Here is an 18190-nt window from a genome sequence, read left to right on the forward strand (position 1 = left end):
GATATACTATGTCAAACCCCTAATGTGATTATGCTTTCTTATATTGTTGTGTAAATTACTTGACACACAAATTAAACCCTATTTGTGACAATTGTAGTAATGAAGTAAGTAGGGATCGTTCTAACCGGGGATTAACTAGGGGTGCTAAAACCTCTAAACTGACTTAGAAACACAAAAAATAAACTTAAAAACGTTTGAAAAGACTCAAGGGACTCAAAACAGATTCACAAGACTCAAAACAAGCTAAAAACTCTCAAAACTGTCTAAAAACACAAACTGGGCAGTTTTGACACTAAACTCAACTTTGGACGAAAATTAGGTTTGAGCTTGACTCAAAATGCTTCAAAACACAAGATAAGACAGATTCTAAGCCTAAGACTTAACAAAATAGGGGGGGGGGATTTGTGTTTGGACGAAATTCAATTAAATGGACAAATTGTAAAGAAAACAGATTGTAAAGCAAATTGATGTAAACCAATGGATAATGGAATGGCTAAGGGATTCTTCTCCACACATGAAATATATGCAACTTAAATCAACTTCCAGTTATCGATTCGACAAGTTATGAACCTCGACACTGCAAGTTAATTAGGTCCGCTTAAATTAACCTTAAGATTTCCCTAAGATCATTGAATTGAATGAATATGCATTGCAACCAAATTATTCCTAACAAGTTCTCTATATGAACAGCATGATAAAGATACAAGTTAGAATCATTACGTTCATTGGAAATCATAAGCATCGACAAGGCAATTGTAACTATGAAAAGCATGATACTTTCGCCAGGAATCTACTTAACACGATCATGACTAGTGACCTTCACTACTTGTGGATATAAACTCATAACGATTAGGTGAAACAAATTCATATCCTAGCACCAGATTCAAGCATGCAAATTAAGTGTGCACTCTCAATCAACATACAAGAATAAGTTCTAAATCACATAGTTAAACAGATTGTATTCATGACTTATGCAATGATAACTGGAGTAATCAACTTATTTCACATATATATCCATGGTTTCGAATACACCCTTAGCCAAAAACGAATTTAGCCAATCATACTCAGAGCAAAACAGAGATTACATGAATTAGACATTGAAATATAAGAGAGAATACACCTAAAATCGTTCAACAGCTCAGAATGGAGAACCAAACAATTTTGCGCATCTGTCTCCTTCCTCTTGCTTGCGGCAGATTGGATGGGGATGAATTCTGGGACGTTTTGATGATGTAGAACAGTTTGTGGGATGTTTAGAGACACGGCAAGGGATGTAGGATGGGTGTGGATGAGTGTTTGATGGTTGGGAAGTGGTGGAATGGCTGATTGTATCTCTAGGTTGAAGAATGGTGTTTTGGGGTCAATGGATGCGGCTGGAATAGAATGGACGAATTTTGATGATGAATGAGTGATGTGAAGGGTTTGTGAATTTCTCAATGCCTTTGTGATGCTTGCAGCTGCCTTATTTATAGGGCTAGGAAGGGTTTAGAACTTAGTTGAAACCAAAAGGTTTTGTACTAGAAATTCTATACATGAAACACTTAAAGGATATATGTGTGTAGCTTGGACAAGGTAGGAGACAAGGTAGGACGGCTAGGAGACAAGCTAGGACGGCTAGGAGACAAGGTAGGACGGCTAGTGACAAGCTAGGACGGCTAGGAGACAAGGTAGGACGGCTAATGACAAGCTAGGACGGCTAGGAGACAAGGTAGGACGGCTAATGACAAGCTAGAAATTAGGCACCATGTGTGAATAGATAAAGCCTTAAGGTTTTTAGGCCCCCTTGCAGCTCCCTAACTGAATTCAAGCCTTCAAATTCGTCCATCCTCATGCCTCCATGCTTGCACTATCCAATCTTGGCCCAAAAATGCTCTAGAATGCTCCAAATTGCTTCTTTTTGCATACTTTGACACTAAAACCTGAAATTGCACGAAAATGACTTTAAACACTAAACTAACTGTTGTTTAAGCTAATTAAATGCAAGAAAACAAGCTAACTAAGTAGCATAAATATGCTCCTATCAAATTCCCCCACACTTAGCTTTTGCTAGTCCTCAAGCAAAACAAAGATATAAACATAACCTAACCTTCCAACATTTGCTTCAGGGATTTCCAATGATACATAACATGCCAAAGATCATTATTCCCACAGATTTTAGTCATCCCTACTCTTAAGCATATACTTAATCATAGTTACCATTCACTAGCTCACATTTAATCGTTTAAAATAACATTATGGAAGTAGTAACATGCCTTAGAGAATCCACTCAATTCCTTACTGGATACACTCTTATTTTTACACAGATTTTCTAACTACACTCCCTATACTAAGCATATGTGAGAAGATTGATGTAAATATGAAAACGAACACTCACACATGTTATAACAAAAGAAGCACTTTTCTGGAATGATTAAGCATTTATAGATATGATCTCATGAATGGAATGCTACTACTTAGATGCGAGAACCAGGGACACCATATGCTCAAACCAATCCCAAACTCCACATATTGAAATACATAACACTCAAGATAGATGTTAAGGATTGTAACGGGGCTAAGGGGTATTGGCTAACAAAGAAAGGTTAAGGATAAACAAAAGTTCTTAAAGCGATAGCAAACAAGTAATGAACTTGGCACTTAGAATTCACTTTTGCATGCAGAAAATCACTTAGACACACAAGGGGATGAAATACACAATACTTAGGGTCTAATTTAACTTTTTGGACCCTTTCTTCAACAACCAACACTTGTGAGTTCTTTCTCACTTATTTTGACCTCTTGTTCATTCTTTTCACATTTTTTTTTTTTTCGTGCCCAATTCTTGTTTTTGGCACAAATTCTCACACATAAATCCCTTCCCCAACACTTGTTTTTCTGCACAAGAATAATCAAAAGGAATTCATTCTAAGTCATGTTCACTATGCTTTAAGAACAAAGGCATGGATGGTTCTATTCTAGGCTAGGTAAGGATAACGTGGTTTAACAAAGAACATAGGCTAAACAAGGCTCAACGGGGCTTAAACCTACAAAACAAATGAACATGGGGTACAGCTATTTGGCTCTTGGTTCACAAACAACTTCATCTTGTTATGTGTTATGCTAATCAATTTTATGCTTTGAATGAAACTGGCATGAGTTCTAGTATTTGGAACTAAATGATGAAACGCCTTCTAAGTAGTAACCAAGCAAAGAATAATGAGATCATGCAACGACTTTAGAAGACAACAAATGCACAGATTATTAACTCTCCAAAGAACGTTAAAAGCTCAAGTCTCTCAGGGTTGTAGCGTTAGTTTGAGTTTCTTCCTTCAAGCATGTTACAAAAACTAATTTTTCTTTTGATTACAAGTGAATTCATGAACTATAATTACAACTAAGCATAAACCAAAGAGCATATCAAACTTTCATCCATGTTTGTAACTTACTTCAACAGTTATGCAATTAAAAACCAAATCCTCATCATTGTGTTGGAAGGTACCCTAAGACACAAAATGACTCAAAAACAACTCTTTTTGGTATTTTCAAAACAATTTTTCAAATTTTTATGTGATTTTCGGATTTTTAAGTTAAAACACATTAAAAAGCACCAAAACAGCTTAAAAACACCTTAAAACAGCAAGGAACAAGTCTATAAGTAATGGGTGATAAAATCCCACGAATTTGCATCAAAAACACTTAGTTACCCCCCCCCCCCACACTTCAATCAAACATTGTCCTCAATGTTTCAAGCATAAAATCACACAAAACACAAAGAAACGCACAAACAGCAAGTAAAACAACTAAATAGGCAGATTCTAAATAAACAACAAAGGGAAGGGTTTAGGAACGCAAATCTGGAATTGGAGTGAGTCCGAGAGCTTCCTTTGTTGAATTGCATGGGTTGCCTCCCAAGTAGCGCTTTCTTTTACGTCTTGCAGCCGGACGTTGCCACGGTGATCAACCTTCATGGAAACCCACGACATAGTGGGTTGTCTTCTCAACATCATGTTCTACAAAGCCCTCGTAGTAAGGCTTCAATCTGTGCCCATTCACTTTGAACTCTTGACCTGTTTTGAAGCTACGAACTTGGACTGCACCATGAGGAAAAACGTTAGTAATAACAAAGGGTCCAATCCAACGTGAACGTAACTTACCCGGAAATAGACGAAGACGAGAATTAAACAACAACACTTTCTGTCCAACAGAGAAGGACTTGGTGCGAATCATCTTATCATGAAAGGCCTTCGTCTTTTCCTTGTAAAGGCGAGCATTCTCATAAGCTTCATTCCGTATCTCCTCAAGTTCATTCAATTGAAGCTTACGATGAATTCTCGCTGCATCCACATTCATGTTGAACTTCCTCACGGCCCAATGAGCCTTGTGCTCCAACTCCACAGGTAAGTGACATGGCTTGCCATAAACAAGCCGAAAGGGGGACATTCCTATGGGTGTTTTGTAGGCGGTCCTATAAGCCCACAATGCATCTTCTAGCCTTAAGCTCCAATCTTTTCTTGTTGGACCCACTGTCTTCTCAAGAATCTGTTTTATCTCCCGATTCGACACCTCGGCTTGCCCGCTTGTTTGAGGATGATAGGGTGTGGACACCCTATGTGTAACGTTGTACTTCTTGAGCAAGGCCTCAATTGTACGATTACAGAAATGTGAGCCTCCATCACTTATAAGAACTCGAGGCATTCCGAACCTAGCAAAAATGTTAGACTTCACAAAATCTGCAACTACCTTGGAATCGTTAGTACGGGTGGCTTTTGCTTCCACCCATTTGGAAACATAATCCACCGCCAACAAGATATAGAGAAAACCATGTGATGAAGGAAAAGGACCTATAAAATCAATGCCCCACACATCAAATATTTCAACAGAAAGTATAGGGGTTTGTGGCATTTGATCCTTAGCACTTATATTACCCATTCTTTGACACCGATCACATGTAAGGCAAAACGTCCTAGCATCCCTAAAGATGGTTGGCCAATAAAACCCACATTCTAAGACTTTAAGGGCAGTGCGTTGGATGCCAAAATGTCCCCCACATGCATATGAATGACAAAATGTTAAAATAGATTGAAACTCAGATTCATTCACACAACGTCGGACAATCTGATCGGGACAAAATTTCCAAAGGTATGGGTCATCCCAAACATAAAACCTAGCATCCTTTCTAAGCTTATCACATTGATTCCTATTAAGTGTGCTAGGGGTATGTTTAGACACCAAAAAGTTCACCAAATCTGCGTACCAAGGCTCACTTACCTGGATAGACATTAATTGTTCATCGGGAAAGGTTTCAGAAATTGGCATTGCTTCCTCATGCACCATTCGGCTTAGGTGGTCAGCCACCACATTCTCCACGCCCTTCTTATCCCGAATCTCAATGTCAAACTCTTGTAGAAGCAACATCCATCGAATCAATCTAGGCTTGGCCTCCTTTTTCGTGAGCAAATATTTGAGAGCTGCATGATCAGTAAAAATAACAACTTTAGTACCAAGTAAGTAAGATCGGAACTTATCTAATGCAAAAACCACAGCAAGTAATTCTTTTTCAGTGGTTGAATAATTTAATTGAGCATCATTTAGTGTCCTAGAAGCATAATAGATAACGTGGGGTTGCTTGTTCTTTCGCTGTCCCAAAACAGGACCAATGGCATAGTCAGACGCATCACACATTAACTCGAATGGAAGGCTCCAATCTGGAGGTGTGATAATAGGAGCCGAAGTGAGAGCTTCCTTCAAGTGCTTGAATGTCGTGGAGCATGCTTCATCAAACTCGAAAACCACCTCTTTTTGAAGCAACCGGCATAGTGGCTGTGCAATCTTGGAGAAATCCTTAATGAAACGCCTATAAAAACCTGCGTGGCCAAGAAACGAACGAACCTCTCTAACCGAAGTTGGAGAGGGTAAGTGGCGAACAAGGTCTACCTTAGATTTATCTACTTCAATGCCTTTTTCAGAAATGATATGGCCTAGAACAATACCTTGCTTAACCATGAAGTGGCATTTTTTCCAATTAAGTACAAGATTCGTTTCAACACAACGTTTCAAGATTAAAGTCAGATTATTCAAGCAATGATCAAATGAATTGCCAAACACGCTAAAATCATCCATGAATATCTCAATAATCTTCTCCACATAATCAGAGAACATACTCACCATGCATCGTTGAAACGTCGCCGGAGCATTGCACAAGCCAAATGGCATGCGTCTATATGCAAAAGTGCCAAAGGGGCACGTAAATGTTGTCTTCTCTTGGTCCTCCGGAGCGATCACAATCTGGTTATATCCGGAATATCCATCAAGAAAGCAATAAAATTCATAACCGGCTAACCTTTCCAACATTTGGTCGAGGAATGGTAATGGAAAGTGATCCTTCCTTGTCATGGCATTTAACTTCCTGTAATCAATGCAAACACGCCAACCAGTCACAACACGAGTGGGAACAAGCTCTTGTTCTTCATTCTTCACCACTGTGACGCCAGACTTCTTTGGAACAACCTGCACAGGTGACACCCAACGACTATCAGAAATAGGATATATAACACCACAATCAAGTAATTTTATAACCTCCTTTTTCACTACTTCCAACATAGGTGGATTAAGGCGACGTTGAGCTTCACGAGATGGCTTGGCTTCCTCCTCCAAAAGGATGCGATGCATGCACGTGGTGGGACTAATGCCTTTGATATCCGCCAAAGTCCATCCAATGGTAGATTTGTGCTCTTTTAACACCCTTATCAACTTGTCTTCTTCTTGAGCCGTGAGTAAGCTTGAAATGATGACGGGTAGCGTTTGATCTTGGCCCAAGAACACATACTTCAAGTGACTAGGTAATGGCTTTAACTCAAGTATAGGTGGCTGCACAGTTGATGGAAGTAACTTGTTAGTCAAAACCGAATCTAAAAGTGAGATTGGAGACTTACCAGAGTGGGAGGGCAATGACTCGAGGGCAGCGACCATTTCAAGTACTTCATCACAAGAGGGCACGGCAATATGGTCAGATTGCATGCCGTGGGTTGCCAAGACTCCCTCACACTTATTTCTTGTTCCTATGTCGTGGACTAAGGCTACCTCAAGTGCATCTTCGTTCATTTGATCTAAATGCACCTGTGCCAAAGAATCAACAATGTCAATAGCAAAACAAGAATGGTCCTCAATTGGATGTTTAATGGTTTCAGAAAGATTAAAATGAATAATGTCCCCATCAAACTCCATGGTCAATGTTCCCGTATACACATCAATCTTTGTTCTTGCTGTTTTCATGAAGGGACGGCCTAGCAAGATTGGCAATGATGGAGCATGGCTTGAATCCTCCATGTCTAAAACATAGAAATCTGCGGGGAAAATAAGGTGATTGACCTGCACTAAAACATCCTCAAGGACTCCCTTGGGATAAGCGTTAGAACGATCGGCCAATTGAATTATAACGCCATCTTGTTTTAACTCACCAAGGTTCATTGATGCATAAATGGAATATGGCATTACATTGATGGATGCACCTAAATCTAACATGCATTGTTCAAATCTAGTGTTTCCAATTATACATGGGATAGTAAAACTCCCTGGATCCTTACACTTTGGAGGTAACTTGCGTTGCAAGACCGCGGACACATTTTCACTTACTTTGACAACTTCTTTGTTTGAAATTCTTTTCCTAGTTGTGCATAACTCTTTTAAAAACTTTGCATACCTGGGCACTTGCTTAATAGCATCAAGTAAAGGAATGTTTACTTGAACTTTGCGAAAGGTCTCCAAAATGTCCTTTTCGCCTTCTTCCTTCTTTGATTGTGCAAATCTGCGAGGAAAAGGAACATTGGGCAGATTAGTGTTTGAAATCACAACATTTGGAACAACATTACCTGAGGTGGACGGTTTGGAAGGTGTAGATTGCTGCGGCATGGTTGGTGCCATCTTTGCCGTGGGGTGGGATTGCTCCTCTTCTTCCAATTGTAACTTCTCATCTTCCTTGTTTGGGGCAGATGCATGTGCTTTGCTTCCCACTTCTTTTCCACTTCGTAAAATGATGGCTTTTGCAGATTCAAAACCACCCTTTGGATTGATCTCCGTAATGCTTGGTAACTTACCACTCTCACGAAATTGTCCCAAAAATTCGGCCATTTGGCCCATTTGCTTCTTGAGCTCATTCACCTCCTTTGCTTGATTTTGCATTCCCTGCGCCATTGTGGTTAATAATTGATACGTTTTATCATCATTCATGGACATACTTGAGTTGGTTTGGGATGATTGTGCTTGAGGAGGTGGTTGTGGTGCCATTGGCCTCGGGAAGAAACCCGGGGGTTGTCGGAATCCACTTTGTTGGGCAGGTTGTTGTGCATCCCTCCATCTGAAATTGGGGTGGTCACGCCATCCCGGATTGTATGTGTTAGAGAAAGGATCACCCCTTGGTTGGTTTGGATTCCCATAACCCACGGCATGGGCAAATTCCCACCCTCCATTTTCAATTAATTGAGGGCATTGATCAGATTGGTGTCCTTGAATGGAACATACACCACACATTGTAGTTCCTTGCGGTTTGGGGCCTTCAACAAACTGTGACAACATGGACGTAAGGTTAGCCATTTGGAATTGTAATTCAGAAATAGAACTTACCTCATTGACATGATGTGGCCGTAGGGCATCTCTTTGCCCAACTCCTTCATATTGTTGTGCGTTGAGTGCGCGATTAGCAATGAGAATTTTGGCATCCATGGGTGTCTTATCCACTAGAGCTCCTCTCGCGGATGCATTCAACATTTGACGTTCAATTGGTAAGAGCCCTTCGTAGAAATATTGAAGAAGAAGCTCCTCCTTCAATTGGTGCTGTGGACATGAAGCAACAAGGGTTTTAAAACGTTCATAATAAGTTGGGAAAGATTCACCTTGGTTTTGCTGAATTCCACTAATCTTCTTGCGAAGAAGAATGATTCGTGATGTTGGAAAGAACTTCTCTAAGAAAGCTCGCTTCATACTTTCCCATGATGTGACAGTGCCAGGAGCTAACTCGTACAACCAATCCTTGGCCTTTTCCAACAAAGAAAAAGGAAAAGCCTTCATCTTCAATATGTTGCTATCCACGTTCACCGGTGTCATACTTGAGCATACGACTTCAAACTCCTTCAAATGCTTATTAGGGTCCTCCATTGATAACCCATGGAACTTGGGTATATGATGTAGCAAACTGGACTTCAATTCAAATTCATCGGTCTTCTCAGGGGCTGCCCTAGGGTATTGGATGCAAAGAGGGGCTGCATTGTCCAAACCCGAGGCGGAAAGCTCCTTGATGGTTCGGTTGTCTACTGCCATGGTTGGTACTTCTTCTTCACACCTTGCCGTGGGCTCTTCTTTAACCTCCACTTCTTGCTCTTTGATTTCAGGTTCGGAACTAGAAGGATTAGATGCTTGTAGTTTCCTTTCTCTCCTCAAAGTCCTCTCAAAATCGTCGTTAAAGTCGAATATATTCTCACGAACAGGTTGTGAGCTACGAGTCATAAACTAGTACCTGCACACAAGAGCAAACAAGATAAGTAACACACTTAAAAGACTCGGCACAAGTAAGAAAACAATAGGCCTATACACGGCACAAAAACAAACACATACACACGGTGCAAAAATATAAAACAAAACAGAAACTAAACAAATTAAACAAGACTCAAGACAAGGGATTAGCAACTTTGCTAATCCCCGGCAACGGCGCCAAAATTTGTTGTGTAAATTACTTGACACACAAATTAAACCCTATTTGTGACAATTGTAGTAATGAAGTAAGTAGGGATCGTTCTAACCGAGGATTAACTAGGGGTGCTAAAACCTCTAAACTGACTTAGAAACACAAAAAATAAACTTAAAAACGTTTGAAAAGACTCAAGGGACTCAAAACAGATTCACAAGACTCAAAACAAGCTAAAAACTCTCAAAACTGTCAAAAAACACAAACTGGGCAGTTTTGACACTAAACTCAACTTTGGACGAAAATTAGGTTTGAGCTTGACTCAAAATGCTTCAAAACACAAGATAAGACAGATTCTAAGCCTAAGACTTAACAAAATAGGGGGGGGGGATTTGTGTTTGGACGAAATTCAATTAAATGGACAGATTGTAAAGAAAACAGATTGTAAAGCAAATTGATGTAAACCAATGGATAATGGAATGGCTAAGGGATTCTTCTCCACACATGAAATATATGCAACTTAAATCAACTTCCAGTTATCGATTCGACAAGTTATGAACCTCGACACTCCAAGTTAATTAGGTCCGCTTAAATTAACCTTAAGATTTCCCTAAGATCATTGAATTGAATGAATATGCATTGCAACCAAATTATTCCTAACAAGTTCTCTATATGAACAGCATGATAAAGATACAAGTTAGAATCATTACGTTCATTGGAAATCATAAGCATCAACAAGGCAATTGTAACTATGAAAAGCATGATACTTTCGCCAGGAATCTACTTAACACGATCATGACTAGTGACCTTCACTACTTGTGGATATAAACTCATAACGATTAGGTGAAACAAATTCATATCCTAGCACCAGATTCAAGCATGCAAATTAAGTGTGCACTCTCAATCAACATACAAGAATAAGTTCTAAATCACATAGTTAAACAGATTGTATTCATGACTTATGCAATGATAACTGGAGTAATCAACTTATTTCACATATATATCCATGGTTTCGAATACACCCTTAGCCAAAAACGAATTTAGCCAATCATACTCAGAGCAAAACAGAGATTACATGAATTAGACATTGAAATATAAGAGAGAATACACCTAAAATCGTTCAACAGCTCAGAATGGAGAACCAAACAATTTTGCGCATCTGTCTCCTTCCTCTTGCTTGCGGCAGATTGGATGGGGATGAATTCTGGGACGTTTTGATGATGTAGAACGGTTTATGGGATGTTTAGAGACACGGCAAGGGATGTAGGATGGGTGTGGATGAGTGTTTGATGGTTGGGAAGTGGTGGAATGGCTGATTGTATCTCTAGGTTGAAGAATGGTGTTTTGGGGTCAATGGATGCGGCTGGAATAGAATGGACGAATTTTGATGATGAATGAGTGATGTGAAGGGTTTGTGAATTTCTCAATGCCTTTGTGATGCTTGCAGCTGCCTTATTTATAGGGTTAGGAAGGGTTTAGAACTTAGTTGAAACCAAAAGGTTTTGTACTAGAAATTCTATACATGAAACACTTAAAGGATATATGTGTGTAGCTTGGACAAGGTAGGAGACAAGGTAGGACGGCTAGGAGACAAGCTAGGACGGCTAGGAGACAAGGTAGGACGGCTAGTGACAAGCTAGGACGGCTAGGAGACAAGGTAGGACGGCTAATGACAAGCTAGAAATTAGGCACCATGTGTGAATAGATAAAGCCTTATGGTTTTTAGGCCCCCTTGCAGCTCCCTAACTGAATTCAAGCCTTCAAATTCTTCCATCCTCATGCCTCCATGCTTGCACTATCCAATCTTGGCCCAAAAATGCTCTAGAATGCTCCAAATTGCTTCTTTTTGCATACTTTGACACTAAAACCTGAAATTGCACGAAAATGACTTTAAACACTAAACTAACTGTTGTTTAAGCTAATTAAATGCAAGAAAACAAGCTAACTAAGTAGCATAAATATTCTCCTATCATATATGTTTCATTTGAGTCGCATAGGAACGTTTTCCTTTATTACGCTCGAGACTTCGGCCGAAGATTCCTGAATCATATCTCAGAGTATTCTTCCTCTCATAACTAGGATCAGAGATTCCTTGTTGATCATTCACATGCCTACATGTTTAGATACCTTAACCCCAACAATGCCGTGGACACTCCAATGGAATGTCGTTTGACATGATCAAAGATCAAGGACCTAACCATTAGACATCTATGATGTCTTAGGTCAAAGGATTACTTACATTATTCCAACCTTCAGAGTTACTTGCTTGACATGTGAGTAGACCTCCATGCAAGTACTCTCGTTCGATTGTGTTCAGTGAACTCATTCCCTTAATGAGCACCTACATACTTGTCTTAGTGTCACTACACGAATGGGATGAGACTTTCCATCCTTCCATTTGAAGCAGACATAGTATGTACCGGTCTATGCATTGTCAGTATCCCTCCGACAATCCTATGACCAGGAACCTTTTTGGACATAATGGTTATGAGAAGAAGGTATCTGTATTCTAATCATCATTAGATTACTTCTTCCATCAATCCATTGTCCATGGATTCATCATTTAGGACATATTTCGTTCATTGAGATAATCCTAATTAGTATCTTTGCCTTCCGATGTATAAGAGTCATATATACATCATTACATTGTCCTGAAAGGTTTCTTCCAAAGATTGACTTTCAGGGCATATTTCCAACAGATGCGAGAACCAGTGACACCATATGCTCATATCAACTTCAAACTCCACAAATTGAAATGCACAACACTCAAGATAGAAGTCAAGGGTTGTAATGGGGCTTAGGGTATTGGTTAACAATGGAAAGATAGAGGGAAATAAAGGTTCTTAAAGCAATAACAAGCAAAGTAATGAAATCGAAACTTAGAACTCACTTTAAAACACAGAAATCAACTTTTAACACAAAGGGAAGAACTAAGCAACACTCAGGGCCATATTCAACATTTTTGGACCCTTTCCTCAACTACCACAAACATGTGAACTTATTTTCATTTATTTCATACTCTTTTTTCTTTCTTTTCACAACTTTTTCTTTTCTTTTTTCTTTTTCCACGAAATTCTTTTTTTTTTCCTTTATTTTCTTTTTCCTTTTCTCTTTTCCACCCGTGGCTATGGCACACTAACTCACATGAAACCTACTTCCCCCACATTTGGTTTCTGCCAAACATTAATCAAAGGGAGTTCAATTCAAATCATGCTTTGCTATGCTTCAAGAATAAGGGTATGGAAAGTCCTAATCTAGGCTAGGTGAGGATAGTGTGGGTTAACAAAGAATGTAAGCTTAACAAGGCTCAATGGGGTTAACTTAAACATATAATGAAGTAGGATACACGACAATTTGGCTTTGGTGGTGGTCACTACACAACTTCTTCTTGAATATGTGTTTATGCAAATCAATAACATGCTTTGAATGAAATGGGCATGAGTTCTAGCATTTGGAACTATATGATGAAACGCCTTCTAAGTAGTAACCAAGCAAAGAATAATGAGATCATGCAACGACTTTAGAAAACAATAATGCACAGATTTTAACTCTCCAAATAACGTTTAGGCTCAAGTCTCACAAGGTTGTAGCGTTTGTTTGAGTTCCTTCCTTCAAGCATGTTACAAAAACTAATTTTTCTTTTATGATTGCATGTGAAGTCATACATTATAACCATAACCAAGCATATACCAAGAGTAAATCAAACTTTTCTCCATGTTTATAACTCTTTCTAACAGTCATGCAATTAAAAACCAAATCCTCATCATTGCGTTGGAAGGTACCCTAAGACACAAACACACAAAAACGACTCAAAACACTCTTTTTAGGCTTTTCAAAACATGTTTTTTTTTTTTTCAAATTTTTATGTGATTTTCGGATTTATAAAACAGAACACACTAAAACACTCCAAAACAGCTTAAAAACACTTTAAAACAGCAAGGAACAACATTTGCAGTTATGGGTGATAAAATCCCACGAATTTGCATCAAATATACTTAGTTACCCCCCCCCCCCCAACACTTAAATCAAACATTGTCCTCAATGTTTCAAGCTTAAAACCACACTAAACACAAGCAAACACATAAACAACAACTAAACTCATTAAACATGGCAGAATGTAAATAACAAAGAGAAGAGGTTTAGGGACGCAAATCTGGTTATGGAGTGTAAATTCCTTCTTCTCCTTGGCGATTGCATTGGCGGTTTCAAAATTCAGACACATGGCAGACAAGCACGAGGTGGAGGTGATGACCTGTTTCTTTGTTCAATCTTTCCAATTCGTATTGAAGAGGGTTAGAGGATGACTCAACATATGCAGTTGTTGCGTTTGCTGACGATCCACAAGATTGATGTTTCATTGTCACTCGTCTTAGCTGTTCTTCAAGCAGATGTGGTCCCTTCTTTGGAAGTGTATCAACCGTTGAAGATGACTACTCGAGAGCAACGCTAGGTAAGCAACCAGGGAATAGATTCCAGGTAGTCGGTTCCAGATCGGAAGACTGACTCCAAGTGCCGGCTGATTGCTCCTTTCTCTTTGCCATGCGAGTAAGAACAAGGACAAAGGAAAAGACAGGGAAAGAGCATGATATGAGATACCTTTGCTTTCGCCCTTGATGATATGAGATACTTTTGCTTTTGAAGAAGCAGCGAATGAATCAGCACATATATTTGTTGCGCTTGTCTCCACATGCTTCGATCTACCGTTTCCTCCTGCCTCATCTGTACTCCAGGCATCTGGTATCTTCTATGGGGGTACATCAATGGTTGAATAGGTGTTCTCAAGGGAAGAAGAAAACTGAGCATGTTGAGAGGTTTGGTTGTAGCTACATTCTCGGCCGAGAAGAAAAGTCATGCGTCTTTGGATGTATGCCTTGCCATGAATGTTGACGTATATAGGAATTTTAATGGCAAGTAGTAGTGCCGAGATTGCAGCTTTGTCACCCACGCTTGTCGACAAAAGTGCGTTATCTGAAAAGCCGAGATTGTGTCTGAAGAGTGTTGACGAACTTTACGCAGGAAAATCCGGCTTTTAAGATTTGAAGAGTGGTGTCTCTTCAATTTTGAATCGGTGGTTGTGTCGCCTCTCCTTTTATAGAGGTATCGATCACCTCTAACATGCACACTTTGAAGATTGCCCATTCGTGAAAATCGCCTCCAGCCCTTTGAGATTTTACTCCATCCAACCCTTCTCTTTTAACATCTTTGAAAATGGCTAACCCATCTAACATTTGTTTAGATTTGAGTCTCGGCAGTGATACGGGTGCGCCGCGTCAGGGTAATGTCTGGTGCCCGTCTTTCTTATCTTCTCATGGCCTTGTTACAGGTGAAGACTCCATGATGACGGATGTAACAACAGCTGCGATAGTAGCTAGGAACCTCCTCACTCCTAAAGATAGTAGGCTGCTTTCAGGATGGTCCGATGAGTTGGCCGTTCAAGAGTCGCTAGCTCTCAGTGTTCAGTGTGCGGGCTCTATGTCCAACATGGGCCAACGCCTACTTGCTCGATCCCGTCAAGTTGAATCATTGATGGCGGAGGTGGAAAATCTTAAGCAAGAGATCAAACAGCTTAAGCACGAGAATAGAGGTTTGCACGTGCTTACAAATAATTATTCGATGAGCATGAAGAGGAAGCTTGATCAGCTGCAAGAATCTGAAGGTCGAATTCAAAGTGACCGTCAAAGGCTTGCAGCTTTCTTCCAGAGGCACCTTTTTCCTGCGTCATCTAGCGTTCCACCAAGTATTGAGGCCTCGAATGATCTATCTTCGATGCCTCCCGCTCCTGGAGTTTTGCCAAGTAGTGGGGCTTCACGTGAACAACCTTTGTGAAAGCTCCATCTTTCTTTTTTCTCTTTGTTATTTTTTTTTTTTCACGCACTTGTAATTTCTCGGAGATCAATGGACATGCTTTATTTTATTCAGTGTATTGGGTTGCCTCCCAAGTAGCGCTTTCTTTTACGTCTTGCAGTCGGACGAAGAACCCAATCACTCCAGATTGGAGCCCACGGCACCCAAGGGGGTGTCATCCACGGTGTGCTCCACAAAGTTCTCATAATAGGGCTTCAAACGATGCCCGTTCACCTTAAATTCATGTCCCGTTTTCAAGCTTTGGATTTGGACTGCACCATGAACAAAAACATTAGTAATAACAAACGGTCCAATCCACTCGAAACGTAACTTACCGGGAAACAAACGTAAACGGGAATTGAACAATAGCACTTTCTGCCCAATGGAGAAGGATTTCCCACGGATCATGTTGTCATGGAAAGCTTTGGTCTTTTGCTTGTAAATGCTTGCATTCTCGTACGCCTCGTGACGTATTTCATCAAGCTCATTCAATTGGAATTTCCTATGACTTCCCGCTTCATCTAAGTGCATGTTGAACTTCTTGACTGCCCAAAGAGCTTTATGCTCCAACTCCACGGGAAGATGACACGCCTTGCCATAGACAAGTCGAAAAGGGGACATCCCAATGGGGGTTTTGTATGCCGTACGATATGCCCAAAGTGCATCATCTAACCGTAAACTCCAATCCTTTCTTGTTGGCCCAACGATCTTTTCTAGGATTTGCTTGATCTCTCGGTTGGAAACCTCGGCTGGAAACCTCGGCTTGGCCATTTGTTTGAGGATGGTAAGGTGTAGAAACCCTATGGTTGACACTGTATTTCCTCAATAATGCCTCAATGGTCCGGTTGCAAAAATGGGACCCTCCATCACTAATGATCACTCGTGGCATGCCAAACCTTGCAAAAATGTTAGTTCTAATAAAATCTGCAACCACTTTAAAATCATTAGTCCGGGTGGCTTTTGCTTCCACCCACTTCGACACATAATCAACCGCAAGCAAAATATACATAAAACCATAAGATGATGGAAAGGGACCCATAAAGTCAATACCCCAAACATCAAAAATTTCAACATTTAGGATAGAAACCTGCGGCATTTGGTCCCTTGCACTAATACCACCCATTCTTTGGCATTTATCACATGTTAAGCAAAACGTTCTAGCATCCTTAAAAATACTAGGCCAATAAAATCCACATTGTAACACTTTAAGGGCCGTGCGTTGTGTGCCAAAGTGCCCTCCACATGCATATGTATGACAAAAACTCAAAATTGAATGACATTCAGAATCATGCACACAACGACGTATAATCTGATCGGGACAAAATTTCCATAAGTATGGATCATCCCATACATAAAACCGTGCATCATGCCTAAGTTTGTCACGTTGGTGCCTATTGAACTCACTTGGAATACGTTTTGACACCAAAAAATTGACTATATCGGCATACCAAGGTGTACTAACCTTTATGGATAGCAATTGTTCATCGGGGAATGTCTCTGCAATGGGTAGGGACTCCTGTCACGAATCTCGATGTCGAACTCTTGAAGTAACAACATCCATCGAATTAGCCGGGGCTTGGCCTCCTTTTTGGTGAGCAAGTACTTTAGAGCTGCATGATCAGTGAAAACAATTACTTTAGTACCAATTAGATATGATCAAAATTTATCTAAAGCAAAGACAACGGCAAGAAGTTCTTTTTCCGTAGTGGAGTAGTTCAACTGGGCATCGTTCAACGTCCGTGAGGCATAGTAGATGACATGCGGCCTCTTGTCCTTTCTTTGTCCGAAAACAGCCCCTAAAGCATAATCGAACGCATCACACATAAGCTCGAACGGGAGGCTCCAATCCGGGGGAACAATAATGGGTGCCGTGGTCAACAACTCCTTGAGTTGGTTGAATGATGTCGTGCACTCCTTAGTGAATTCAAACGCCACGTCTTTTTGTAGGAGGCGGCAAAGAGGTTGTGCAACTTTTGAGAAATCTTTGATAAATCGCCTATAGAATCCTGCATGGCCAAGAAAAAAACGGACCTCTCTAACCGAAGTAGGAGAGGGTAAGTGACGTACAAGATCTATTTTAGACTTATCAACTTCAATCCCTTTTTCAGAGATGATATGACCCAAAACTATACCTTGTTTAACCATAAAATGACATTTTTCCCAATTCAAAACAAGGTTAGTTTCCATGCATCTTTTCAAGATTAAAGTGAGATTATGCAAACAAGCATCAAATGAGTCTCCAAACACACTAAAATCGTCCATAAATACTTCAATTATCTTTTCAACATAATCAGAGAAGATACTTACCATGCATCGTTGGAAAGTGGCCGGTGCATTGCATAAACCAAATGGCATACGACGATATGCAAAAGTACCAAATGGACAAGTAAAGGTGGTCTTTTCTTGATCATCCGGCGCTATGACAATTTGATTATAACCCGAATAACCATCAAGAAAGCAATAAAAAGAATGACCGGCTAACCTTTCAAGCATTTGATCAATGAATGGCAAAGGGAAGTGATCTTTCCTTGTTGCGGCATTTAGCTTCCTATAGTCAATGCACACCCTCCAACTGGTTTGAATGCGTGTAGGCACAAGTTCATCTTCTTCATTCTTCACCACCATGACTCCGGACTTCTTGGGAACCACTTGGACCGGTGAAACCCAACAACTATCCGAGATGGGATAGAT

The 18190-nt window shown here is 40.1% G+C and overlaps 1 protein-coding gene across 1 annotated transcript; it reads right to left on the bottom strand.

Annotated features, from left to right (window-relative positions):
* Nucleotides 1-928: 928 nt before the first annotated feature.
* On the bottom strand, nt 929-9477 carry LOC148691580 (uncharacterized). The gene is made up of 2 exons (XM_088682398.1): nt 6027-9477; nt 929-5927 (listed from the first exon to the last, which is right to left on the bottom strand). Exons 1-2 carry the CDS (start codon nt 9475-9477, stop codon nt 3937-3939), a joined length of 5442 nt encoding a protein of 1813 aa, XP_088538524.1. The 3' UTR covers nt 929-3936.
* Nucleotides 9478-18190: the final 8713 nt, after the last annotated feature.

Source organism: Pyrus communis, chromosome 13 (assembly GCF_041283825.1).
Source record: "Pyrus communis isolate YQ-2024b chromosome 13, ASM4128382v1, whole genome shotgun sequence".
NCBI classification, from domain to species: domain Eukaryota; kingdom Viridiplantae; phylum Streptophyta; class Magnoliopsida; order Rosales; family Rosaceae; genus Pyrus; species Pyrus communis.